Here is a 27,450-nt window from a genome sequence, read left to right as displayed (position 1 = left end):
ACAATGTGTACATTTCAAGAGGTAGGTCCAGGGTTTAGAGATATTTCAGTCATATTTGATCCATTTGTCCATAGTCTATCCTTCATATCAAAACAGGACAGAAACATTCTCACACTAGTGCCCAACAACACTGAGAGAGCACATCAAATAGGACAGTAGGGGGCACTGTACTCAGGCAAAAAAGAAAGAAAAAAAAGGAAAATGAAACAGAGCACATTATTAGTTGTTATTAACTGCCTCATGTTGTAAGTGTCACTTATTCAAGATGAGCTGTCAATTTCCTCCAGAACATAGTGAATTTGTCCATGCACAAGTTCAAGGAAAAAGTCAGTTTTTCCATGTCCTATATTTCTTTCACAATTGCAATCAACTCCTCTTTAGATGGGGACTCTTAGCCATCTACTTCTAATAGCTTTTTTACTGGCTACCAACATTATTTTAATCAAATATTTATCAGTAGCACTGATTGTGGGGGAAATATTACCAAGATAAATTGTGCAAAAATCATTATTAATCTCAAAGCCTACTATTGAATTAATTTTCTCCACTACAACCCGCCAGTAAGAGTGTATAATCGGACAGTCATACGTATGTAATTTAAAAAAGGGTCTCATCCATATTTTTTAAAAGCTGACAAAAGTTGAATCTAATCTAATCTAATCTAATAACTGTTTTCACCAGCATTTGCTGATTTGTTTTGTTTTTTCGTGTTTGCTTTTCTTGGTTAAAATGACAAATTGCTTTAATTTCCCTATCCACTACAGTTTTAAATACATATTTACTTACTGGAATAAAGACCTCGGAACAAAAACACTCTTTGAGAAAAAACCCATTGAGTTACAAAAGCTAGTGGAGCAGAGGTCAGATAAAAAGGAGGCAGGGCTTTGGCTCTTTAAAATTAAACAAAAGCTTTACTAAAATTAGCTGTGCCTGAGATTTGCGCAAACCATCATTCTTCAGTAGGCTGAGGGTTGCACAAACAGGTTTTTGTATCAACCACCTGCCTCCAGACAATAGTAACAAAAGAAAAAAGAAAAAACATTTCCAGTAACTGAAGCTGGGTTTTAACACTTCAACTACAACAAAACAGACAAGATCTTTTTCTGACTCAAAAATGGATGAACATGGCTTCATAAAATTGTGGTGGCTTATGATTAGGCACGGGTTAAGAAAAGTCTTCCCTTCGTCGACAGGGGGATGCCTATTGTTAGTACATTTCCATAAACACACTGACTAATCATCTCATGTGATGTTGCTATGTTGAGGTGTGTCCCTCCTTTGTGACTCAAGGGTCTCCTGAACACCTTTTATATACGCACAGTATGTTTAAAATGTGGACGTTTCATGAGGCAATACAGATGTAGTGATTCTAACTGAAATTATAGCTTCAATAAATAATATATAATATAATTGTTGGAGCTATTTGTTAGTTTTGTTAAGTTTAGTTTTAGTTGTAAATTTAATTGACTAATTATGAGCAACTTTGTTTGTTTGATTAACTTGTTTGCTTTATTAGATTTTTGATAATATTTTTGTTTGTTAGTTATTTGTTTAGCATATTTAGATTTGTATAATTAGTATTTTTGTTTATCTTTTGGTAATTGGTTAACACTGGGCACTTGGGGTTATTTGAGTAGGTAGACACACTGAGGACCAGCATGCACCTGGGTGGGCCAATGGTTTTTTACCAGTGCAAAGAGAGGCAGCAGCAGCCATGGTTTTTGTTTGTTCTTTTGTTTATTTTCTTTTGTTGCAATAAATCCACATAAAACTGCAAGATTGGAACGGACATTCATCTTCCTTTGCCTGCGTTAAACCACATCGCTATGGTGCATCAGTGGCCTTTTGATTAGGTTTGGATTAAAGTTTAATTTGTTTTTTTTTATGGAGAAATGGTCACTACAATAATAATATAAATAAATACATTTATACAGATAACAGATAATATACGATCTGTGTTGATGAATGGGGTTACCTTGCACGTCCTGAAGATTTCTGAGTAGCTTTAGATGCAGCCTGGTCCACCAGGCGTGATTTGTTATGACAGTTGCTGTCTGCATTACACATGAGGGTCTGCAGGAAAGGGAAGAAGCCTGTGCTGGGTAGGTTTCGGGGTGCCACGTAACCTGGAGGAGACATGACAAAGTTGATCCTGTTATGAGAATGCTTGAAAATATCAGGTCCACTAAGAATTATTTCAAAATCCAGTAGTAGACATCATTAAAACATCATTACAGAGAAGTTTAAGAGGAAAAAGATGCATCAGAAAAACATGAAAAAGTTGAATTCTGTTGTGGATGGTTTAACTTTTTTAGTGCTGTGTGTTTTTTTCAAAATGTCTCTATGAATTGGCCCAATTTGTTCATTTCTTTTTTGACAAGTTGTTGACTAAATAGGGATATCTCTGACCGCAGCATCAGGAGCCTGCGCTAATCCCCTTATCACTACCAGAGGGTAACTTATACCATCTTTCGTCAGCAAATAATCTCTGCTATTGCTTAAGTTCAGAATAAAAGAATATGAGACATAAAACACAAGATCAGGTTGTAGTCAAGCAAGTTGCAGTCAAGCCACTGTGACCAGACTGACTACATAGTACAGTGCCTCTCTGGTATTTCTGTCAATATTATCTCAGTAAGCAATGTTTCTACTTGGCATAACAGATTCCTCTGAACGAGAATAATAGCCTGGCAAACAGTATTTCATTAAGCTTTGTCATGGCGCTCATGGGAGACATTGTGAAACCTATGTCACATAAACTAACTCTGAAGAGCTGAATTACATCAGACCTCACAGCTAACATCCACACTTGCACAGCCACTTGTGTAGAATAAATGTGCAGTTTACACAGCGTGAGACTGCACAACACTGACTCATGAGCGTTAAACGGTCAGTATTTAAACTGCCAAACTGTCAAGAAACGGAACAGCTTTGTATCCATGCACAAAACCAATAATTGGAACGGCTTTGTAATGAATCATTTAAGATGAAAACATGGGAGGCAATACAATCTAGCAAGATGCAAATGTTACATTTCAGCATTTAAGAGCATTACTAATGTTCAACAATGGCAAAAAACAAACATATACACTAAAGCACATGTCTCCAAATACAACAGGAGTCATCTTAAGGAAAAAAATTGTTATAGTTATACACTTCTATTGTATAATGCACATCATATAATATAATTCTACTATCACGGGGAATGATTTAATGGCACTAAGTAACTCTGTGAGAAACAGCAGTCCGTACATAAGTAAACAGTTTGAGATTACTTTAGACTGCAGAGTATTTTCCACCTTTATACAACATGATTCTAGTGTCACACATTCAGTCTGATCAGATACTGAAGATGCTTTTGTTGCCTGTTTGTGGGTGTGGTCCAATGGTGCGCCTGTTTCCAGCATGCATATGAAGCACTTAACTGTGGAGGGAAGGTTGTATTGTTCAGCTTAGTAGGATTCTTTCTATACTAGTGCACATTGGGGTTATCAAATTACATGTGAATCCCTGCATCCATTGAATGTGATCCATCAAGAAAGACTGAACAAACAAAAGTGGGAGGGTTAATTGGTTACAGTTTAAACCAGAATGAAGTTCTGGTTCACCACCCCGTCCCCTCCCCCCAAATACAAAGGACTGTTTTTGTTGGAGTTGAGTTCTTTTTATTTACTTCGAGTAGTGTATAACTGTGCTCCATGTTGAGTCAACTTTGTGTGAAGGCGAACTGGATCCTATTCTAGTTCTAGTCTTTATGAAACTTAATATAATGTCAGAATCATTTAAAGATCTGTTGTACCGTAATACTTTGAAAATACTCTATATAGAGTCTATAGGACATAAGTTTAATATTTATAAAAAGTGTTTTCATTGTGTTTTTTTTATTGTGTTATATTTGCCTTTATAAAGGGTTTATGTTTGGTAGTGCCAGGGTTATTAGCATTATCCTGTTTGCAATTAATATCAAGACTTGTCTTTGCAAAGAAGTGTATTTGTGATGAACAGCCATTGAAAAACATATCATTAACTACACACAAACTTGCGTCAAAGCACGTTTCAATTCACTTTTACACTTACATGTATCTTTTACCACTGGAGGAAACTGGTTGCGGGTCACGGCTATGATGATGAAGATGACCAGAGGCCAGGCGATGAGAGTCAGAGACCATGCCTACAACATATCATAAAACACCGATAATCAGTTCATGAAGAGTTCATTCATTCTAGTATTCAGTCTGTAAAAACGCTGTCATTTATTTATACCACATCTTCCGCATAATCTGTCCTGGGTATTAGTAAAGCTGACATTAAATACAGATCCGTGTGCTCACACGAAAATAAAAAAGTAGCTCCATATAGCTGCATTTGAAAGTCACTCACCGGCTGTCTGATAACTTGCAACCCGTTCTTCCAGAGAAGAAGTCGCAGCTGTTGGAAGAACGCCATCGGTAGAGGAGGCTGGAGTGAAGACACATTATATAAAAAAAATCAGTTCACTGACAAATAGTTGATGCAAATAAAAGTTTTTTTTAATGACCACACACGTAGGTGGAATTTATTTCAGGTCCATGTATCAGCATGGTTTAATTGCATAAAGTATACATATAATTAAGATTTGAGGTTCATTTTTTTTAAGACAACATGGACAAGTTCTTAAACTGCTGAGAGGAATGTAACTTTACAATTAATCTACAGTTCTGTGAAAACTGCGAAACGCTCTCTGCTGATGAAGATTGTGTGAAATAATCCAAAGCCCCAGAACAGCTTCTAAGTAGACTTTGTGTATAGGGGTTTTTACATTTACAGTAGTCTGGCGTTTCACAACACATTTTATTTTTTTAAATCAAACTGTTACTGACAATCATTGTAGTTGACTAATCTGTGCACATGCATTATGTTATATCTGAATGAAAGAAGAATGACTCAATTTGTGATGAAACTCATTGAAATTTTTTCTGAGTAGCTCCACCACATTTCCTCTTAATAATACATTAATAATGTTGCAATAAACCACTGGACCTACCTGGCTGCGTCTGTCCTCTTAAATGGTCAAATGATTTGTTATCTGACTTATGAAGGACATGTCGCTAGGTGGCCCCTAGCAGGATGACCTTTCCATCAGTCGGTTATGGGAGTAAAACAGAAGAAATTCACACTCAAACACAGAAACTGAAAAACTCTCCTTCAGTGACGCCGCAGTAACTGCAAAGGTTGAATGTAACAACAACTTTCACCTGTCTCTAACGTCGCCTCCTGCTTATGTGGGTAGCTCCACCTGTGTGTGACAGGGTAAATCTGTGAAAGGGCGTGTACCAGAACAAAGGAGAAGCACATGACTGCACATGTAACTGCACTGAATGTGGCTGGAGGGCCCTTGAAGTGCCTAATTATTAAAATATATATGAAACTATTTTAATCAAATCCAAATAACTTTTAATTTTAATTTTAATTAAATGATAACCCACTATATGAAGGTCACCCTTGATGTTTTTTGTTGTCCTTAGGAATTTCATGAAATGATAAGCCTCTGAGTCCTCCTTATTCATTTTTAAAAGCTATAGTTGTTATTCAGGGCAACGTTTGGTAACTTGGATAAAATCTGTAATTAAGACTACAGGCTGCAAGGTTACAAAACATTTTACATTACTGTTCTACAAGGGAGAACGTGGATTTAGAGGTGATAAGGTAAGACCAAGCACCAAATTACACGCTCAATTACACAAGTTTGTAAGGTGTTGTTGGTGAATAGTGGGTCTCCAATGGGAAAAGTCACATAGGTATCATGTGGGGGCTCCCAAGGGAAGAGGAAAAACAATGCCATGAACTCTCTAGACGCCACATACATGTGACTACAGTATGTTGAGAAATGAAACCCAAGTTACAGGCTACTGACTGAAAAATAATGCGATTCAGAGCAGGCAAATGTTCAAGATTTCAACCATATAAGACTGAAAAAAATCATGTTATTAAAGCTTGATGTGCTGGAGGCCGGAGACAGTGTTTTTCACTTAGAGCACACATTTGACATTTGAGACTACTGACTTGTTAAACAGGAAGCATTTAGAATCTTCAAGGTAGTCAAACTGGTTTCTCCATCTTGATGATGTGTGAAAAAAAAAGTGTCTGGTATTGGTAAGCATGACACAGAAGCACTTTTCATTGGCTCAGAGTCCAAAATGGCTCTGAAATCCTTACTATGTAGCAGTATTTTCAAATGCAATTTTGCCCCAACCAAGACTTAATATTACAACCATCACATAATATTATTTACAAAATTTTTACATTTCACCTGATGACTTAATCTGGTTAAGATGTGCATTTAAGAGTGTGTAAATGTGGTGATGATGGTGTTAGCACACCTACAAGAACATAAACAACACAAACAAACCTTCACTCATCTGTTTTATCCCATGTTGAAACTCTGCCTAAAATTGTTTTTATTTGACACAAAATCGAAATCACGCAGGTACTGTACAAAATGGCATGTGACCACACGCATACCAGACATTTTTTTTTTCAAAACAGGTGCCTCATCAGGAATTAAAAAAGGGTGTGTTGTGTGATAGTCTGATGGCTGACTAGTATTGGCAGGACACAGTGGCTCCTTTGTGTAAGTCAATACCTTTCACCAGAACCATAATTAGTAATAATACTATAATGGTACAGTCCATGGCTTGAAATGAAAAGATGGAAAGAATTAGGCATTACTAAATTTTAAATACATGTTTTTCAGTCATATTTTCCTTCTTTTTCAATATCTGTAATACTGTTACACAATCTCATGAAACAAATGTTAATACTGGCACTGTACAAATATATGAAATAAGGGAGGAAAGTTATTCCACACAAATACTGAAATACAGTGATAGGAGATGGGAAATGCACCTCTATTCAACAAATCCTGAGCTGATCATTAAGTTTGGTGTGGTCTTCTATTGTAAAGGTGCTCTGTGGGGTTTTTAACCACTACTAGTGCTTTGATGCAGTGTTTTTGTCATTGGATCCGCTTTTTGTTTGGACCGTGTACAAAGGCAAAAGGATGCATATGCCTGGCATATTCATCTCCGGCAGTTTTAATGCTAAGCCACTTATCAGTGGTTGGCCACTGATGAACAGACAGTGGCAGTAATGCACAAACAAACAATGGACTGTGCACTTCCAATGAAAAATGTATTAAAGCAATGTGCTATGTACTATAATCATGATACTTCATACGTATGTGGTGTAATTCACTATATTCTTCAAAATATAATAAAGTTTAGATGATCAACATCAGCACTAAACCTTATCATTTCAATCTCATGAAATGTTAAACAGAGAATGCTCCCACACAACAGCGCCTGCTGCTGTCATTTTAAGACACCAGTTGTACTAATATTAGTAACACCAAGGTGTCATGAAAGAAACCACATTCAACATAGAACAAAAAAAATATATATGAAGATTTCATGGTTTAATATTACAGTAATTCATGTTTGGCAGCTAGTCATGGCCTTTTGAGCTTAAGGTTCAGTCACAGTGGTCATTGCAGACCTGATTGCACAACTCTGAAACCATAAAAAATACACCACAAAACAGCTATAGTATCTTCCTATTATATTCCATACAAATAAATGTCACTTTTAACACTGCTTTTTGGCACTTGTGTGTGACAGGTAAGTCAGAGGTCACATCAATAAACAATTTTCCAGTGTGTGGGCTGTTCGCATTCTTTCTCAGTGTCTCCACAGAAACGACTGTACGTAGTTTTGGGGTCAAAACCCAGGATCTCCCTCTCTTCATGAATCCGGAAAGAGAAGGTGGACACAGATGTTCCTATGAACACTCTGAAAATAGAAATAAAATAATTAATAGGTGTATAAAAATAGTACACTGCCCTGGAAAATTACATGAGCACATAACACAGTGACAGTAACATGCACTGTCATACTAACTAGTTTTTCAAGTCGAAATATTCCATGGGCAGGTCCTCGGATGGATTACATATCTCATTATATTATACATTATTATAATTAATAAACTCTAATATGATAATGCTAGAAGAGTCTACAGCTATGCAGCTTGTGAAGCTGATGGGAATATCAATAGTCATGCAGGTATTTGGTTGTAAACTAAAGTACCAGACAAATTACTTTGACCTGCTGTTTACCAGAAAACTCCACAGGGCACCTTTAATCAAAAATGTATTTAAGCAGTGTGTATGATGTACTGTGTCCATGATGTCTGAATGTGACTTCATACTTATGTGGCGTCATTTTCTTTTGTTTATATTCTTAAAAATATAAGAATTTGTAATTAAAAAATAGTCATGAGCTCATAAAAATGTGTCAGTTTGTCTCATACCATTAAGCTGACTAATAAACTGCTATACTAACCATCATGTAATGAATGCATGAAACAAAACCATGAAAACTAATTTACCTTGCATGAGCACATATCCACTGGTCAATGATGGCCACTCCTCCATCTTTAAAGAGCTCCAGGTCCTCTGTTGATGGTTCAAACCGCACCATGTCTGGCAGCAGCTTTTTCAGCTCCTTCAATTCTACAAGATTGCATAACAAAGGATTATGAAAGCATTTATAGTGACTATGATTTTTTGATATGTTACTACCACTTACTAGAATGGTTACTAATACTAGGTCATTATCATTGTAATTATTAATATCATTATAATACACAGATTTTTATCTTATTGTGTCAATTCCATTTGAAATGGTTTGAGACCACAATGTATTTTTTTCCTATTAAACAAAAAAGACTAGTTACCTTCCTCATCTGCATCTGTTGCAATAAACACTTTGTCAAGTTTGTGCTTCTTCATCAAGCTGCGAATTTTTTTGACTGCCCCCTTAAGGCTGGGTACATCCTCTCTGTGACCCCAGATAAAGTCCTTTCTGCGCAGGTGGACCCCTAGATATGGACCACCTTTAGCTGAGCCCAGCTTGGCCTGAAGAAACAGAGAAAAGGCAAAACACTGTTCAATTATTCTTTGAAAATTAACACTTGAGACTTGATAATCAAAATGCTGAAATGAATAGTTGTTTAGTGATCACAATGTCAATCACTGAAATTGGAAAAAAAATCAACAAATGCAGACACAAACTCAAAAAGAGTTTGATGGAAATGCTCTTACAATACTTTGTAATGATTGTGGGGGGTTTGTGAAGATGTAATTCTAAGATGCTGTAAACCACAATGGTTATACTAATAGTTATACTAATATACATATTTGATGTGAAAAGATTTTAATGACTGATTGAAATGATCATCTTAAAAAATGCAAATTGTCAAATAAAAGCCAGAATTCAATTAATGATGCTAATGCAGTTATAGCTAATAGTAGAGCACCTACAGTATATGGTAAACACATAGTAAATGGAAGCATCAGCACAACCATATAATCACACCATAGTCAGACACACTGGCTCACTTTCATACGAGTCCAATCCTCACTGTAAATGGTGTGGTCTCTGTCATCTGTAGAGTTCAGGTACTTTGCTCTGAAGTCATCTCCTATGAGTCGCAGGTGCTTAGCAAAGACCATGCTGCGGCGGGTCTGAATGAAACACAGACAATTGTAGAGATCCCTACATCAGTTTAAAGACAAGATGGTGTTCCTTAAACCCTTGGCTTAAAAGTACAAAAATCCACTTTCACATGTACGTTATTTTATGTGAGGACACAGCAATGTAACAGGTTAATACTGCATCAGGAGTGTCACACAACACCTGACACCAGTATTTCTAACACAGGTATGACAATAGCCAATTACTTGACTTACATCCCAGTAATCCTTCCCAGCATAGTGGTCATGAAGGAGTGTCTCAGCTCGGTCAAGCATTACTGATCTGAAAAATAGCAGCAGCGCGCGCGCACACACACACACACACACACACACACACACACACACACACACAGACACACACACACACAGACACACACACACACAGACACACACACACACAGACACACACACAAGTTTCTTCCTGTCAATGTCACAGAGATCTGAGAGGACAAACTAAGCTATACCACACTTAAATAACAATGAAGTCAGATCATCTTTCAGCTTTTTCATAAACAGCGAGATCAAAGACATAGCTGTTTTACAGAGGATTTTATACTTAATGCTTAGGCTGCTTTAACTAGAGACTGATTATTTTGGAAACATATGATCCATTTTATGTCTGGATAGTAACTTCATGACACTCACTTTCATAACATTGGTAAAATTAACTGTAGAACATTTTGAGATCTCTTGCTACCTTTAGCATCTCAGGGACACAGCAAAACTGAATTTATTAAAACTTACTCAATTTTCAAAAAGATACGCAAACATAGTATTCAGAGATTTGATAGAAAATTACGGCACAATATACTGGCAGGATATTTCATAATTACTATCAAACAATCCAGATTTGTGAGTCCACTAATTTTGAGTGATTGCATATGCATAGTGTCTGAAATTTTATCTTTATGATCAACTGTAAAAGTCTGGTAAACCATTTCAAGAATTGAGTGCTGGGTCAAATCATAATCTGAATACCACCACATAATTCAAAAATAATAATATTGATTTATCTGCCACAGACACACTTTACCAGACATTGTTGCTAGTTGCTTGTTGTCAAGACCCAGTGCATGTATGTGATTAGTCTGCATTTAATGTAAACATGTTGCTCTGTAGACTCACGTCACTGTGATGTTTTTCTGAAGAACTGGGGCCATGATAGAGGCATGACCTTGGGCTGATATACATCTTACATTTCGAGCTCTTGTTTCCTCATAGCCCCAAAACCAGCCCCTTGGAAAAACACAGACAGACAAGATAAATGAGACAGTTGATGATGGATGGAGAGGAGAGAGATGTGCGAGCAGGAAGGAAGACGTAGATGTAATTAATAAAGAATAACTACGAATGTGTTCAATCACTGTCTGAAGAAGGTCTATTCAGTTATTCTACTGCAGTTACAATTCAATTTCTTTGGCACCAAAGTGTAATGAATCTGTTTCATGTAAAACAATAAACAGCTTTTTTGTGTATGTTTCCAAAAGAAGTCATGACAGAAAAGGAGGTTACCTGTAGTAGCCCTGTTTATCTTTGGAGTACATCAACTTCTCAATGCATGACCGTTCATCAACTTTTTCTTCCCATTTTCCATCAGTCCATCCCTCAGCGTAGTTTTGCAGTACAAGAACCTGGTCTATGAATGGGCCTCCATTCTCTAAGGTGGAATAGAGAGGAATAATAAAGAGAAGAATAAAACACACTGACTGATTGATTGGCTTTAACAAACCCAATAAACCTAGACTGTGAAGGGGCACTGTTTTAACAGCTGATTAGAAAGTGGTGTCTGTGCATTGTGAAATGTAACCACTGGTATTTATTAAGGTATAAAAGCACTAAAATATGTTCAGCTTATTTATAAATCATATGCAGATAATAAGGTTTCAATAGGTTCACATATCAGACAAATATAAATCTTTCAGTAAATGCAACCCTAGCGTGGGTCACCAAAACAAAAAGCTTACCAGCAATGAATTCCTCGTACTCAATGACAGGCACATTGGCCTGCAGGCTGGTGAGGCTAAAGAACTCTCCCCAGGGGATGTGGATCTGGTGGATTTTGGGGCTCTGCCAGTGGTAGAGGCGACCCCATGGAGGAAGCACCAATACCCAGTCATCCCCTTCCTTCCTCAAAGTCTTCACCAGGGAGGCCATGCGGATATACACATCTCTCCGCAGGTTGAAACCCTCCGGGGGGTTCACGTCATACAACAAATACCTGTGATGCCAAGAGAGGACAAAAGATCTTGAGTTCAAATAAGTCCTAGACGGAAAAAGACAACAGCAGCAGGCTCTTTGGTAAATGAGCTAGTGTGAAGGATAGTCTTCATAATACAGCAAATCTGCCACATTCAGCAGAAAAGCATCTTTTGATCCAATGTAAAATGTCAAATATCATTTGTATAACAAAAGCAAGGTAGGAACAATTTTGCTGCAATGCAGTGCAAATTCTTGTTACGATATACATGCCCCATGCACGGGTATAACAATCAGTAAGTAACTCACCTTACACACTCACCTTATGTCAACAAACCTCAAAATCTTATTCAGTACTGACATTATGTGACACGTATAAATCACATTCCCAAACTAACGGCCAATTCCTTTATGTTTTCACACAGGAATGCTGTTCATCTGTTCAACATGATTTCTCCATTAATACCATATTAGATTTGATCGATTAAATCAGTATCAGAACATAACCAGCCCTGCTCGCTGCGATTCTAAGTTTATTGCAGATAGCAACAACGTTAACGCTACATCTGTGCAGTAAAGGGGAGACTGTAATTCTATGTAGTGCCTATTGATGAACCATATATCCGCTGAACTTCACTTCAACACAATAGTGTTTTGAAAATCATGTTTGTTTATAAATCTGCAAAGGGTGTGTGGTTCCTACAAGGAGGAATTCATTAAATGGACAACTTTTAGAATGGAGTCAGGTACACGTTTCAGTCTCATCAAGATTGCAGGGTTTAACACAAGCGTTCACGTTTGGAAAATGGGACAGAAATACAGCCTTAAAACGACAAGACTGTAACTGTAGTTACTGTAAAAATGAAACATACCGTTACAGTTGAAAAAAATCAATAACTGTTACTAATTTTACGTTAGCATAACTAGCTAACAGCAACGTGAGTGTGTAAACTCACCGTAAATCCCTGGCGGCAGCAACGGGTACAGTAGTTGTGTGGCTTGCACTGAACACATTGTCAGCCTTTACTGTTTCAAATCGTGCAAAAGAAACCAAAATATACAAACAGAATGCGGTAAAGGAATAGGTTGAAACAATGAATATCACTGGTATGTGCACTGCTCTATGCGCCATATTTCCTCAGAGCCACGCACTTCCGGAAGGGTGAGAAGCGTCTGTATTGTTGCCGGGCAACCAACAATTAACTTTTTTTCTTTTCTTTTTTTTATTTCTTCATTATAATTAGTGAATTAATATTAATTTCAAATAGGAAAATTGTTGAAGGAGTTCAATATTTAAAGATATTTCATAAAAAGTGAATTAAATGAAAATTGTAAAAACAACTACCCAGCAGATCTTTTCCCTTTTCACTTGAGACTCTATGAGAAATGTACAAATTACCTGAAAATTAAAGAACAGAAAGCACAGCATTAAGTGGAAGAGGTTTCTATTACAATTTCAATAACACAAAAAATGTACATTCCACATGTCTCTATAGGATTAGGCACTATTATTTTTATTATATTATTTTTTATTATAAAATAAATCTTAAACTCATCTTATTTTATCCATCAGTGCACTAAAAATGTACGTAGTCAATTCCCGTGCAACTGTTGAACTATTCAGCTGAGTGAAATGAATGTCCTACATTGTACAATGTATAAAATTCGAGTAATAGCTGTATTGCTATTATAGTATGCTACCATATCTCCTCAGAATAGGTCATATAAGGCCATCATGGCTCCTCCATCTGAGCTATATTGTTGTAAGTATTGTTATTTTGACAATTTATGATTTGAAGTCCCTCTATTTAGTACTTATAAACAGTAAAGATGTAATAAATGATTTATAACACACTATAATGTAGTGGAGCAGATATAAGGACATTTAAGTTGTTAACTACATTATGGTGTTTACCGTTTATTAAATCTTCATATATTGTTTAGAAACACTGAATAAGGGGGAGACAAATTACAGCATTACCCTTAATCTACTTGTGGCAAATCAAGGTATGATTTGATTTTCCAGGCAACAAAAGTGATGTCTATACCAGACAATAAAAAATGCCGCCTCGCAGTTGTATGCCTCTGCCAAACAGCCAAGTTGCAGGAAATATGTTCACAATCTCCTCTTCCTGAGTTATAGCATTGAATAATGGCCAGAAGTATTTTTGCACAACATTATGATGTCACAGTGATGTTGACCTTTGACCATTCAGATATAAAATGTCATCTCTTCACCATTTTATCCTATTGTTTATCCTAAAACATGTTTTGTGAGTTCACTGTGACCTCAGAGCACCAAAATCTAATCAGTTTATCCTCCATTCCTAGTAAATGCTTGTTCCAAATTTGAAGAAATTCTCTCAAGGCATTAGCCTACTGAGATATTGCAGGATGGACGGACAAAAATCCTACTCTCCAGCCTCATGGACTCATAGACTTTGAGGCTCGTTCTTGGTAAGGGCTTAGGGCCATAAAATCAACAAGTGCATGAGGCCTCTCAAGCAGATATTTTGGGACCTTAAAGAACACTACACGGAAGTCCACATTCCTAACCCACAGTAAGTATAAGCACATAGTTCACTGATGATTCAGAGCCAGAACTGTATGTAGTTATTTGTCCTATGATGGTATGATGACAAATTCCAAATATGCTTTTATCAGATCAACATTACTAAAAGGGAGGAAGTAACAAATGTAATATCAAAAGTCCCAAAGCCAGAATTGTATGCAACATGTTTTGTTGTCATCAAAATAACTGATATGTCACAGAGTCCTGTCCGATTCCTCTTTATACCATTTTGAGCTCTTGCAGCCTCTCACACTCGATCTCTTACTGTACCAGGTGACGTCAGTTAAGTCTGTGAGGCTTCAGGGTTCAGGCCTTAGGGGGGGACATTGCGATTTGGTCATAAAGCCTATAGCCCAGGCTGTTGCCAGTGACCTCCAGTCTGAGACTTTACACTGTCTCTGATGCTGTTTTACTCCCTCTTGTGGTAAAGCAACTACGACCTCTAGCTTTCGAAAAGTGTCAGTGACAGCATACTCAGTGCAACAGCAGTCTGAGGGTTAGTGTTACCGATTGGTTTGCAGGATGTGCATCCCACCCAGGAGGAGAGGGACTTCACAGGCGTGACCATGACCATACTCCTGACATGCAAACTAATCCAGTGTAGGAGGAGGGGTGTCATTGAATTACAGTAATTTCAGCTGAAACAGAGATTGAATGTGCAGATTTTGATTTTCAAAGCAGCAAAAGTAATGATGTGGATTTAGAAATTCAACAAACAAAAGGATTCACTATTTTCCTACCATTACTTACAGTGGAGAAGACTTTAATTCAAATCTACATCATCATGTAAGGAAACGTGTAAGGAAATGTTTGTGCCAAATCTGAAGAAATTCTCTCAAGGCGGTCTTGAGATATCACATTCAAGAGGCCAAAAACATGTTTTGTGAGGTCACAATGACCTTGACCTTTAACCTTTAAAACTGAAACTGTGTTTTAAAGAAACTTTAGCCTCTCTGCTGCAATCTACTCCACATTTTACAAATCTAAATATAATGGAGGTCTAGGTGTGCAGAAGTGCAGTGAAATCCCCTTTTTTTACATTTTCACAAATAGAATAAAGGTTTCACAAATTTGAAAGTGGGTTTTAGACAGTGTTAAGGTTTACCTAAAATGTCCAACATGCTCTCACAACTGTTAGAGTATCACACTCGCATGTGCACTACTCTGTGCACTATATTTCCTGAGAGTCACGCACTTCTGGAAAGATGAAAGGTGTCTGTACTGTTGCTGAGCAACCAATACTGAAAACCTTTTTTTTTTTTTTTTTTTTTTTACAATTTCTTAATGTTATATATATGAACATTTTTGAAGAGGTACAATATTTAATCATTAACCAACACTGTTTATACAAAATACCTGAAAATGAAAGAACAAAAATCAAAACATTAATTGAAAGTTTCTTTTTGACCTCAGTCATGTTGTGTGTGTTCTGTAAGTGAGCTTCATTATTTAATATTAGATTTACCTTTATCGCACACCATTTGTGTTGAGATTTGATTCATGTAATAATTTTTCTCTCTTTGTAGAACATAAACCACACACATCAAAAAGAAATCTCCAAAGAGATGAAAATGAAATTAAACAGCAATGCATTCTTTTGCATTCTTGAACCTTGGATTCCTGCCTCATTTATGGGTCTCAAACACACTAAGCCTACCCCACTAGCCATTATATTTGACTCCAACAACCACTGTTAATGTTATTACACACAAACACACACACAACTTACCCGCTTACCCTAACCTTCACAACTTAATGTCCAACCCTTAATAACCCTAACCTTTAAACCAAGTCTTAACCCTCAAACAGCCCTTTAAACTAGTTGGGTCTAGAATTTTGGTCCCCAAGAAGCTCACAAATATAGTGGGCTCCCAGTTTTTGGTAAAACAAACCCACATGCGCGCACACACACACACACACACACACACACACACACACACACACACACACACACACACACACACACCAAAAAATGTGGTTTGATTTCACTAGGGCACATTCCATCATTTTGCTCACACATCACTGGATGTTGTCCTGGTCATATGTCACCCCCAGTTGTCTTCTGGCCTCATCTACAACTTCTACTATTAGGCTGGAGTGAGATCATGGCATCCCTGGACTCTCCTTTAGTCCTACAGCCAAACCAGAAATCACAACTGATGATAAGCAAGAGCCAATTTCAGGATAAAGTCACATGTGTGTGCAAGGTATTTTTTACACCTCCAGCCAATGCCCTTTTCCCTCTTATCTTATATTATTAGCACAATACTAACAAAGAATCCAATTATATCTTTTCACACTGAAAATTTTGTCACTGAATTGTTTATTAGTCAGGAGAAGCTATTTAAATCTTACGTATTACATTCACACTTGGATATACTGTAAAAAAAGGACTGAAAATGTTAAAATGTTAAATAACATATTTGTGATCAATGTGGATCAATTGCAAATGCTGCAGCTGTTCTAATTTAATGCTATAGTGCATCTTGTACCTTTGAGTAGACAGCGGCGAACCTCCTCAGCCTCATATCGCAGACCTGTACTGTTAATGTTGTTTAATGGCATGCCAGGCTCTGGCAGGGGAAATTGCATCTCTTTCCCATTCACCTCCAACGTTGTAGGACACCACACAGGTTGGGGTACCTTATGTGGAAATCAGTGAGGTATAACTCGCCTCGCATGAAGTGTTGTACATTAACATATTAACATACCTGTGACTTTTGATCAATTAAGTATTTCTGTGCAGAGATATTTCTACCTTTCCTATTGCATGCTGTGTTCCTTGTTACCTTAATGGTGCCTTTGGTCCCAATGATAACCACATCGGAGGTCAGCATCATGGTGATGGAAAAAGTGCAGATGGCAAGTCTGTTCCCTGCAAACTTCAGGACCAAAACTGTAGTCCCATCAACGCCTGGACAATATAGAGAGAGATTTGAATTCGTTGGAAACTGTGTCTTTGAGTTTTCTTGATAAAATACCACTAGACTCTATGTAAGAATAGGTATCAGGGCTTTTAAGTAGTAGATATTTTATTAGAGTATGAGTATTTATTTGCTGCAGTGATCATTTTAAGAAATTGACTTCCTTGAGACAATCACCTGTGTCTATGAATTGCCCTGTGGCTTGGATGGACTCAGGCCTCTCGCCATTAAAGACCATGAAGATTAACTGCAGACAGTAGACGCCCAGGGTCAACACTGCACCCCCTCCTAGCTTCCTCTCAGTCACGCGGGGGACATGAGAGTACGGATGCCCCAGTTCAGCCCTCACCATCTGAACATCACCTACCTCTCCTTGGTGCAGCAGTCTTCTCATCTCCAGGGATGCGGGAAAAAAACGTGTCCAAACTGCCTGGGAGGAAGACATGGGATGGATTGGACAGGTAAATGGTAAATGATAAATGTGATTTTGGTGGAAAAGGGATATATTTCTATGCTAAATATTACCTCCATTAGAAAGACAGTGTTGTCTCGAGCTGCAGTGATGAGTTCCTGCACCTCCCTTGAATTCATGGCTAGGGGCTTCTCAATCAACACATGCTTTTTAGACTTTATGAAAAGCTTGCCAGTACTAAGGTGGTAAGGGTGGATGGTGCCAACATATACCACATCTAGAGAGAGAGGAACAGAGAGACTAGTGTTTAGAAACATTATTTAGTATTTCACTTATGTCCAAGTCTGCAATTCAGAGTCCGCTAAAGATAAACATTCCTGGAGCAGGTAGAGATTCAGTGACTGGCCGATAGACACTTCAGCTGAGTAGAAATTGTTAATTCACTTTAGACTAAAACATTACGCTACATGTTGACTGAAGAACCCACCAATGTCTGGATCTTTTGCCAAGTCATCATAACTTCCATATGATCGAGGGATGTTGTGCTTTTTGGCAAATTCTTCAGCATGCTGCAGGTTCCTGGCTGCAACAGCCACTATCTAAGGATGAAAAAACAGTTTTGTTAATGTAACATTAACAATGTACAATTAAGTACAATGATTTGTATTACAAAATTTAAATATCAATGAAAAATATGAGCAGAACTCTTTAAATTAATGAAACACAGCTAAAACCATTATTGAAGAAATGAATAAAACAGTAAACAGTGAAAGATAATTTCACTCATTACCTGACACATTTCAGGAAGTACGGACACATTTCTGTATACTCCCTTCTTAGTAATGTTAACAAAGTTATAATGGGTGTGGTGTCCAAAACAACAAGGTTTAATTGCACTTGTGGGAAGTGAATGTTACAAGCACTGATCACACATTTTCTCCACCTCGTATGGAAAGTACTGTCATGCATAGATATGTTTGGAGGTGTGCAGTAGTTAAGGGCTGAACTCTCTGTCATCTGGAGACAGAAGTTACTTATTAGGGCAGACATCACCTCACTCATTGTGGCCTTGCCTAAAAACAGTTACATACATTTAGATATAGCTTCCAGTACAACCACAATCTGATGTAGTTGGGAGCTTTGCTCAAGGGCACCTCAATGATGGAAATGAGGGTGTGGCAAAATTATTATTTTAATACTTTATTTAATCAGGAAGTCACATTGAGATCAAGATCACATATAGCCTACAGGTGAGACCTGAGTACAGAAAAAAAATAAATAAAAGAGATATATTAATAGCAACGATACACATTTTCATCTTCATAATCTGGTGCAAAGAGAAACGTCACCTCCACAATACTTTTCCTACTACTCACTGGGAGACGGGACACGCTCCTCTACAGAAAGCCAAGTTGCATACTTCATTTGTGAGTCAAGTTGTCTATGTGAGTTTTAAAAGTACATTTATTATCAATCTAGATGCCTAGGTATTTCCTTAGCGCTTGAGTTCTAATTGTGAGCTGTAAGTTATTGACACCTATGTCCTATACGTAGTTATGGTCGTTTTGTTATATATTTTTTGTGGCTTTTGTGCCTTTATTGGACAGGATAGTAGAGAGAGAGTCAGGAAATGGGGGGAATGACAGGCAGTAAAGGGCCGTCCGATGCGGGAATCGAACCGGGGCCTGCTGCAGCGAGGACTGTAGCCTCCACACATGGGGCCTGCTCAACCCACTGCGCCACTCGACGCCCCTATTTATGGTCGTTTGTTTTGATAATCGATATGTGTGTTATATATTTAGTATATTAACTGAAAAAAAACATAAGACAAGTTACCTCATGATCCTCAGGAGTCAGGGTCCGTAAGGCAACCGAGAAGTCGTGACTAATTCTTCCTGCACCACCACTGTGTCGTCGTCCGGATGTTCTTCTTCTTGTTTGTTCTTTTTCTTTTTCTTCTGCTGCTGCTGCTGCTGCTGCTGCTGCTGCTGCTGCTGCTGCTGCTGCTGCTGCTGCTGCTGCTGCTTCTTCTTCTTCTTCTTCTTCTTCTTCTTCTTCTTCTTCTTCTTCTTCTTCTTCTTCTTCTTCTTCTTCTTCTACTCCTCCTCCTCCGTCTTCTTCTTCTTCTTCTAAAAGTCATGGTATTTTGCCTTCCGTCTATTTTATATTATGGCTGGTTGAGTCCTGTATGACCTATTCTCACATGGGTGATATTTTCCTCCCAATATTTTCCCTGCCATCCATCTTCCCAGCACCGACATGTATTTGTATTCATGTCTTCTGGTTTCATTCTCATCCCAATACTCCTGCCATACTGGCTGTGCATACAATATGTCCTGATGAATGTCTTGGCTTCAGCTTTGCTGAATAGGACTTGTTGAATTCTGAGTTTGTTTGGCCAGAATATCCACTCCACCTTGAGGAATATGTCATTGATATTATCTGTCCTAAACGATGATCTTCCAGATTGTATGCTTTTATAGTATACTATCAGATGCAATGATGATGTTATTTATTTCCTTCTCCAACATCCACTGCAGGGCCAATAATAATGTCAATAGCTCTTTGGTGTAATGGTCTGTTGCCCCTCTCCTAATAAATGACTCACTCACTGGGACACTGCTACACCTGCACACCATGTATCAGGATCTTTGGAGCCATCTGTGTTAAGTATGAAAAACACGTATCACTATAGTTATGGATTATGTATGATATTGGAAGTCAGTTCCTGCTATATGTTGAGGTCAACATTTGTTAAGAAGAATAACCACAGAGGAATGGAAGAGATCAAAACTGTGGGGCTGCACTGTGATGGGTATAACCTTGGGCCTTCTGCCTTTTCATCAGCTGTCCACCCAAAACGTGTGATATTTGTCTATGTTGCCAGTGGCCTCTTAACACACTTTTGGCAGGATGTTTATCACATTGTCCCTGGACATTAATCCAGTATGCCAACATTAATTTCACTCTTCAGATCTTTAAAGGCATTTATCCCATTTCTACCTGCATCGCAGATAGTAGAGATGTTTTGAATGATTCTCAGAGCATGATTTAGTAATAATTATAACTTCTTGAGGCTTCAATTCTGCTGCTGACATGTAAGCTCCACATCTGGTCAAGGACAGATCTGCCCAGTGGATATTTTGTAAAAATGCTCCACTTGCTCCCCATTTCAGTCTTATGTAGTATGTTGATGACCGTTTTACATTTGTACTGTACCAGAGAGGAATTAAAGAGATCCGTGGTACATTGTACAAATGTACCTTGTACATTTTTTAATTTCAGCCAAATGACCCTTATTTGTCAACTTTTCATTAAACCAAACCCAAAGAAATCTAATAGCTTTTACTGGCTAAAGTGGTTTTTCATGCACTTTTAGGGATGGGAGCTATTTTTGCTGCCTTGAGAAACAAATTACTTGTGCTTTTGCTGCAGACATTTTGAATTCCCATTTAATTGCCCATTTTTCCACTTCAACTACCTTGCATTTTCAAACTGAGGTAAATACAGATATCCTAAACCTTGTATTTTGCAAATAATTTATCGCAGGCAAATGTAGGAATTACCATGGATACTTATTATTAATCAGAGCTGAAAATGAACTTAAGTTAAAAGAGCTGTTCTGAAGTTATCCAAAGGTGAAAAACCAGTAATTTTCCCAATAATGTTTGTGATTACAGGGGTCTGGTCTTCCCAGCATACAGTGAAAGTGATTTCACCACGAGAGTTCATGTGACGCACAAGTATTATAGCATTATAAATACATATATCTTTATACTTAGAAAGCAAAACCTTTTCTATTTCTTGTCTGTTAATGTGCCAAATAAAAGAGAAAGAGAGAGAGAAATCAGCTTTGATCTTCACCATTTCATATGCAGCTTCAAATCATTTTTCAGACCAAAAAGCTCCTTCTCAGTGGAAGTGTTAAAAGCTGCTCCATAAGCAGGATTTGACTGTACTCTAGTGGCTGAACTATAAAACTGCAGACATTAAACATTCCAACAGTTTGGTGAGGGATTGACACTAGCTTGACATTTTACCTGTATGTAGTACAAAACAGTGAGACTGGATATCTACAAAAAGTTTCATGCTTCATGGAAACGGGTTTCTTTTTAATGCTCCAGTCAAAAAATAAACAGAAAGCAGCAAATTTGCAGGCAAGATTTATTGAGCAACAAAACTATTTTCAAACATGAAAATTAAATTATTGCACAATGTTTTGTTGTTTTGATAAAACAAATTAAATGGGTAGAAATTGACACAAAAGCTGTCAAAAGTAAGAATTTTCATGGCACAACAAAGAAATAACTTCAGACCTTTAGGTTGAAGGTAAATTTTTACATTAAAAAAAAAGGCAAATAAAATCAAATATTTCTGAATTTCAAACCAACATGCAGAATGTTCTATTTTTTCTACTTAATAAATAACTGACTAATTTTGTCCCTGAATATCATTGGCAAATTACAGCTAAGCCTGCCTAATATTCCTCTCCTTCTTCATCCTCTTCAAATGAGTCGATCCCCACCTCTTCATAATCCTTCTCCAGGGCAGCCATGTCTTCTCTGGCCTCTGAGAACTCTCCCTCTTCCATGCCCTCCCCAACATACCAGTGGACAAAGGCCCTCTTGGCATACATGAGGTCAAACTTGTGGTCGAGACGGGCCCAGGCCTCAGCGATGGCTGTGGTATTGCTCAGCATGCACACGGCCCTCTGCACCTTGGCCAGGTCTCCACCAGGAACCACAGTTGGAGGCTGATAGTTGATGCCGACCTTGAAGCCTGTGGGGCACCAGTCCACAAACTGGATGGTGCGCTTGGTCTTGATGGCTGCGATGGCTACATTCACATCTTTGGGCACCACGTCACCGCGATACAGCAGACAGCAGGCCATGTATTTACCATGACGAGGATCACACTTCACCATTTGATTGGCTGGCTCAAAGCAAGCATTGGTGATCTCAGCAACTGACAGCTGCTCATGGTAGGCTTTCTCAGCAGAGATGACTGGGGCATAGGTGGCCAGAGGGAAGTGGATACGAGGGTAGGGCACCAAGTTGGTCTGGAACTCTGTCAGGTCAACATTCAGGGCTCCGTCAAAACGAAGTGAGGCTGTGATTGAAGACACAATCTGGCTGATCAGGCGATTTAGGTTGGTGTAGGATGGGCGTTCAATATCGAGGTTTCTGCGGCAGATGTCGTAGATGGCCTCATTGTCTACCATGAAGGCACAGTCAGAATGCTCCAGGGTGGTGTGGGTGGTCAGGATGGAGTTGTAAGGCTCCACTACAGCTGTAGAAACCTGGGGAGCTGGGTAGATGGCAAACTCAAGCTTAGACTTTTTGCCAAAGTCAACGGAGAGTCTCTCCATCAGCAGGGAGGTGAAACCAGAGCCGGTGCCTCCACCAAAGGAGTGGAAGACTAGGAAGCCTTGGAGGCCCGTGCACTGATCAGCCTACAGATACAAAAAGAAATGATTGCAAACATTTGCATTAAAATAAATACTGAGAAAGCTTTATATGATTTCTAAACATGTTTAAGTTCTTCCAGTATTTACCTATGACAACCCTAGTGTCTTGTACAATAATAGCATATTTTATTAGAGAGCTCACTTGTTTTAATGTAGGCTGTAGACAAACCCATTCTTGGCAGCTGTACTTGCTTTTGTGTAAAGTTGCTTAAGACATTGAATATAAACTGGTGCTTGAGTTCAAGTTTGTGCACAGGTCTGACTGTTAGATTTGACAGGCTGATCCCTGCTTGGCTGAACAAGTATACAAGTTTTCAGTGCACTGATCCAGGGAAATTAGGGATTAAATGTATGGAAAGGGGAAAAAATGTGTAAATGTGAATTAAAACAAGATGGCTACCCTTAGAGTGCCTTACCAGCTTGCGGATTCTGTCCAGGACAGAGTCAATGATCTCCTTGCCAATGGTGTAGTGTCCACGAGCATAGTTGTTGGCTGCGTCTTCCTTTCCTGAGATCAGCTGCTCAGGGTGAAAGAGCTGGCGGTATGTTCCTGTGCGCACCTCATCTGGAAAATTGAAGACAAAAGCAAGAGTTGGAAAAACTTACACATCTGAGATATGAAGTGCTATTAGTGGAGACAGCATTTGACCAGGCCACTAAGACACCTCACTTCTCTAGGTGAGTACAACATGCAGACTTGCTTGTGTTGCTTGGTAAAAGATATGAAAAGGAAACTTTTGGAATTTCTGAAATAGGTCAGATGACAACTTCCTCTTTAAAGGAAGCTTTGATGATTTTCTTTTCATTTTCACTTAAAAGCGACATATTGCAGTGGTGACACTACGATACATGCAATCACTCATTCCTGATAAAACAAGCTCCATTCCACAATACTACTGACCAATGACAGTGGGCTCCAGGTCAACAAAGATCGCTCTGGGGACGTACTTCCCAGCCCCAGTTTCACTGAAGAAGGTGGTGAAGGAGTCGTCATGACCTCCTATCGGCTTGTGGCTGGGCATCTGGCCGTCCGGCTGGATGCCGTGCTCCAGACAGTAGAGCTCCCAGCAGGTGTTCCCCATCTGGACGCCAGCCTGGCCTACGTGGACAGAGATGCATTCACGCTGGAAGAGAAGAAGAGGAGAGGTTGATTAAGGGACAGAAGAAGAAAGAGAAAGTGCTATCCATGGAAGGGAAAGGATTGCATACTATGAGCAATTGTTTGTCATTCTTTTCCAGTAAGTTAAGGGAGCTGTAAACTGTTATGACCACAGACTGTCATGAATGGCAAGATGTTCACAAACAAACATATTATATGATATAATCTAATTTTACACACACAAAGCCACAGTTGCTAGAATCCAAATAAATAATTTAGGAACTCTGCCACTAGGTGGAAGCACACACATTTAAAGGAGAATGAAGGCTGAAGTTGAAAGAACAAGCAAAACAGCTTTGCTGCAGCTGTCCCTGGTTCTCATGTGACGTCTATGAGCAAATCTCATGAACTAAAATGGAGGTCGAGTTCAGAGAACAACTGAGCATTTAACATTTAGGTTATGAAGTTGACCTAAATACAAAGACTGGAGGCTTTGCCCAAACCAGCTCCTCAAGTCAGATTCTCTATAATGCTAGTATCACAGTAGTCCCTCTAAAAGTTTCAAATGATTTCCCAGAATCATACTATCCGTCAAAAGACTTTATCCATTTTAAATCAATCATAAATCAAAATGTAAAACTTTCTCACAAATTTCCAGAGGAATATTTTATTTCTAAAGTGTTGATCAATTATCAAAATATCACCTTTAGGATCAAGACTAAAAGATCTTTGTTTGGATCAGGAATTTAAAAGAACAAGCGTGGTTAAACAACCCCCCTATCATTTAATCCCACTTCAATGAACAGTAACTTTTCACATTCGGTAGATTTCCACCTTGGTTCATGTCAGGCTGCTATTTTTAACCCTTGCCCCAACTCTTTCCCCTTCTCAGTGATCAGATAGATGAGGGAAGGTGCTGGGGGGGGGGGGGGTCAGTGAAGGGAAAAGGTTTGAAGAACATCATCCATTTAATGTCTGTTAAACCTCACTAAATTCACACTGATTAACAAGGATTTTCAGATGTATTCAACATTTCATAGCCAGAAGTTATCCAAAGCAAAGGTGACCCCCGCCGCACTCCGCCTCCCAACCAGACTGGACTAGGTTTCCAGGTTAGCAGAGCTCAGTCAGTCAGTCTGCTATTTTAGGTTCCACATGCTAACCTGACACCCAGCAGTAAACACTGACTGGCACTCTGCTGAAAGTCCTCTGCAATGTGCAAATCATTTCTTCATTGTTAAAGCCCAAGATGATAAATGCACAGGCTTCAGATAGTTTCTGTCAAAACAAGTTTGTTACTTCAATGCTGAGATATTGTTGTTTTTAAATCGCCACAGTGAATACAGGGCTAAACTCAAAAACTCCTTTCAAACTGTCAAACTTTTGCTCTCTCTCAAACCTGTCAGGGTGTGTCTGCAATTCACAACAACGTGGGCATGTCTGAGGCTCCAACACATAGACTTGAGATTCCTGTTTTGTTTGTGACAAAAACTATGAGGAGACATAACAACACTTGATCCAGGCAGAGAAAGAGCAAGAGAGAGGAAAAGTGAACGAGGTAGAGAAAAAGAACAATCAATTTGTTAAAAGCTTTTTCAGGTCAGCGAACAGAAATCCCTAAATAGCCCATCACCACAGTACATTCTGCCTCTAGACAGGAAGATAGACATAATGTACTAAAATGACAAGGTGGGGATAGATAATAATTGAATGGAATCTTGTCCTGACCCGAACTACCACATATTTAGTTCATTATAATACAGTGGCTTCAGAAAGTATTCAGACCCTTTCACTTTTTGTGTCATAGATTTAGTTGTAAATGGATAAATCTGCCATTTTTGCCCATCAATCTACACTTAATAACCCATAATGACTAAATGAAAACATTTTTTTTTTTTTTTTTCTTTGCAAATTTATTAAAAATCAAAACTGAAATCTCTCATTTACAACCAGTATTCAGAGCTTTTAGTCTTCTTGGGTAAGTCTCTATGAGTCTCCACATTTGGATTTGGGCAGTTTATCCCATTCTTCCTGTGTATGAACTGTCGTATTCAGGGCTCCATTAAAGCGTGTCGATTGATAGGCAAAAATGGCATTTTTATCCATTTAAAATTTAATCTACAACACGGGTGTAAAAGGTGAAAGGGTCTGAATTCTTTATGAAGCCACTGTGTGTTGGTCTAGACTTAGATGCGTGTCCTTGAGGATGACTCATTGATTTTAAGAGACTCTCAGCATTTCTGTAGCACCACCATCAGCCAAAAAAACCTGCCACCTACAGACAAGAGTGCCAGCTTTGTACCTAATGAATTGGCATAATTTTTTTTTCTTTTTGTGGATATTCATGGGCCCAAGCAGACGACTGTCATGACGATACTTTGACCTTGCTCCTGTTGCCACCTCAGACCAAAACCAACCTCTCCTTGAAAGCACATCAAATCTTACCATGAGATTACCATAAAATTAACACTTTCAAGCACCCAATGTGTTTTCTGTCCACTCAATAAATCCCCTTTCCTCCAGTGTCCTTAAACAAATTATAAACATTGTAAACAAAGTAATGTCCAGAATGCCACACAATTTCACGTGGGTCAAAGATGAACATTTTTGATTTTGAATACATCTTGGTCTTTCCTGCGGTGCTGCTCCAGTCTGGAGTCTTGTACAACAGGCAGCTATAGGTCAGACAATATAAGACTGGATCCACATTTGCACACAATATACAGTAAGTGACTTGCTATTCTGACATTTGCAGAATGCATTCATGCTCCCAGGGTAAGATTCTCTTTTAAATTTAGTAACAGGTTACCTATGCTGAAGTTAAACTTGACTTGTGCCCCATTGTACTAGACCGACTGTATAAGCACAACGATGCCAATTATTTAAGGAGAAGAAGAAAAAAAAAAAGAAGTGGGACAGCCATGAGAACTCACTTATGACCCTTTGTCTATTTTTATTTTTTACCCGTTCCTTTCATGCATATACTAGGGTCACGGCCCACTTCAACACTAACAATATAAAAACCAAATATTATGGATCAGGATTATTTGATCAAGGCGGGTATACAGTAGTAGTGCACTCAGTACACAATGATACCATTTGGTTTTTATAAGCAGTACTGACAACGCTAACAAGCTGTGTTTATACTACACTGTGCAAACACAACACAAAGGGTATGTGTGTGTGTGTGTGTGTGTGTGTGGGGGGGGCCT

The 27,450-nt window shown here is 38.4% G+C and overlaps 4 protein-coding genes across 4 annotated transcripts in view; all 4 read right to left on the bottom strand.

Annotated features, from left to right (window-relative positions):
* The window catches only part of abca12 (ATP-binding cassette, sub-family A (ABC1), member 12), a 64,365-nt gene extending 59,907 nt beyond the window's left edge, over positions 1-4,458 (bottom strand). The window contains exons 1-3 of the mRNA XM_023428595.2: positions 4,381-4,458; positions 4,078-4,171; positions 1,976-2,126 (exon numbers count right to left, since the gene is read on the bottom strand). Of these exons, the coding sequence (XP_023284363.1) occupies positions 1,976-2,126; positions 4,078-4,171; positions 4,381-4,446 (311 nt within the window). The 5' untranslated portion in view covers positions 4,447-4,458. The remainder of the gene's footprint in view (positions 1-1,975; positions 2,127-4,077; positions 4,172-4,380) is intronic.
* Positions 4,459-6,413: 1,955 nt separating this feature from the next.
* On the bottom strand, positions 6,414-13,057 carry pofut2 (protein O-fucosyltransferase 2). The gene is made up of 9 exons (XM_023428598.2): positions 12,721-13,057; positions 11,533-11,786; positions 11,081-11,225; positions 10,694-10,804; positions 9,785-9,851; positions 9,434-9,559; positions 8,770-8,950; positions 8,422-8,545; positions 6,414-7,826 (listed from the first exon to the last, which is right to left on the bottom strand). Exons 1-9 carry the CDS (start codon positions 12,894-12,896, stop codon positions 7,673-7,675), a joined length of 1,338 nt encoding a protein of 445 aa, XP_023284366.1. The 5' UTR covers positions 12,897-13,057; the 3' UTR covers positions 6,414-7,672.
* A 3,718-nt stretch (positions 13,058-16,775) lies between these two features.
* LOC111671508 (trans-1,2-dihydrobenzene-1,2-diol dehydrogenase-like) lies at positions 16,776-20,333 on the bottom strand. The gene is made up of 6 exons (XM_087179946.1): positions 20,309-20,333; positions 19,509-19,567; positions 18,160-18,271; positions 17,786-17,949; positions 17,126-17,690; positions 16,776-16,979 (listed from the first exon to the last, which is right to left on the bottom strand). Exons 1-5 carry the CDS (start codon positions 20,331-20,333, stop codon positions 17,403-17,405), a joined length of 648 nt encoding a protein of 215 aa, XP_087036072.1. The 3' UTR covers positions 16,776-16,979; positions 17,126-17,402.
* A 1,489-nt stretch (positions 20,334-21,822) lies between these two features.
* Positions 21,823-27,450, bottom strand: part of LOC111671506 (tubulin alpha chain) — a 6,579-nt gene continuing 951 nt past the window's right edge. Inside the window, exons 2-4 of the mRNA XM_023428606.2 lie at positions 24,041-24,263; positions 23,556-23,704; positions 21,823-23,124 (exon numbers count right to left, since the gene is read on the bottom strand). Coding sequence (XP_023284374.1) covers positions 22,150-23,124; positions 23,556-23,704; positions 24,041-24,263 — 1,347 coding nt within the window. The 3' untranslated portion in view covers positions 21,823-22,149. The remainder of the gene's footprint in view (positions 23,125-23,555; positions 23,705-24,040; positions 24,264-27,450) is intronic.

Source organism: Seriola lalandi, unplaced genomic scaffold (assembly GCF_002814215.2).
Source record: "Seriola lalandi dorsalis isolate HSWRI2012SDOR001 ecotype SW California unplaced genomic scaffold, Sedor1 jcf7180002054881, whole genome shotgun sequence".
Lineage (NCBI taxonomy): Eukaryota > Metazoa > Chordata > Actinopteri > Carangiformes > Carangidae > Seriola > Seriola lalandi.
This window is presented reverse-complemented; position numbering and strand designations above follow the sequence as displayed.

Bases quoted from the DNA above. Each gene is read 5' to 3' on its own strand.
- pofut2 (XM_023428598.2), bottom strand. From the start codon at position 12,896: ATGGCGCATAGAGCAGTGCACATACCAGTGATATTCATTGTTTCAACC. The intron at 9,560-9,784 runs GTAAGTCAAGTA...TGTTTCATTCAG, and splicing joins CTGGGAAGGATTACTGGGAT to ACCCGCCGCAGCATGGTCTT. The intron at 8,546-8,769 runs GTAACTAGTCTT...GCAATCTTGTAG, and splicing joins AACAGATGCAGATGAGGAAG to AATTGAAGGAGCTGAAAAAG.
- LOC111671508 (XM_087179946.1), bottom strand. From the start codon at position 20,333: ATGGCTCCAAAGATCCTGATACATG. The intron at 19,568-20,308 runs GTGTGCAGGTGT...GTGGTGGTGCAG, and splicing joins TCCAAAGATCCTGATACATG to GAAGAATTAGTCACGACTTC. The intron at 18,272-19,508 runs GTAACTTGTCTT...TTTCATCCTTAG, and splicing joins TGACTCCTGAGGATCATGAG to ATAGTGGCTGTTGCAGCCAG.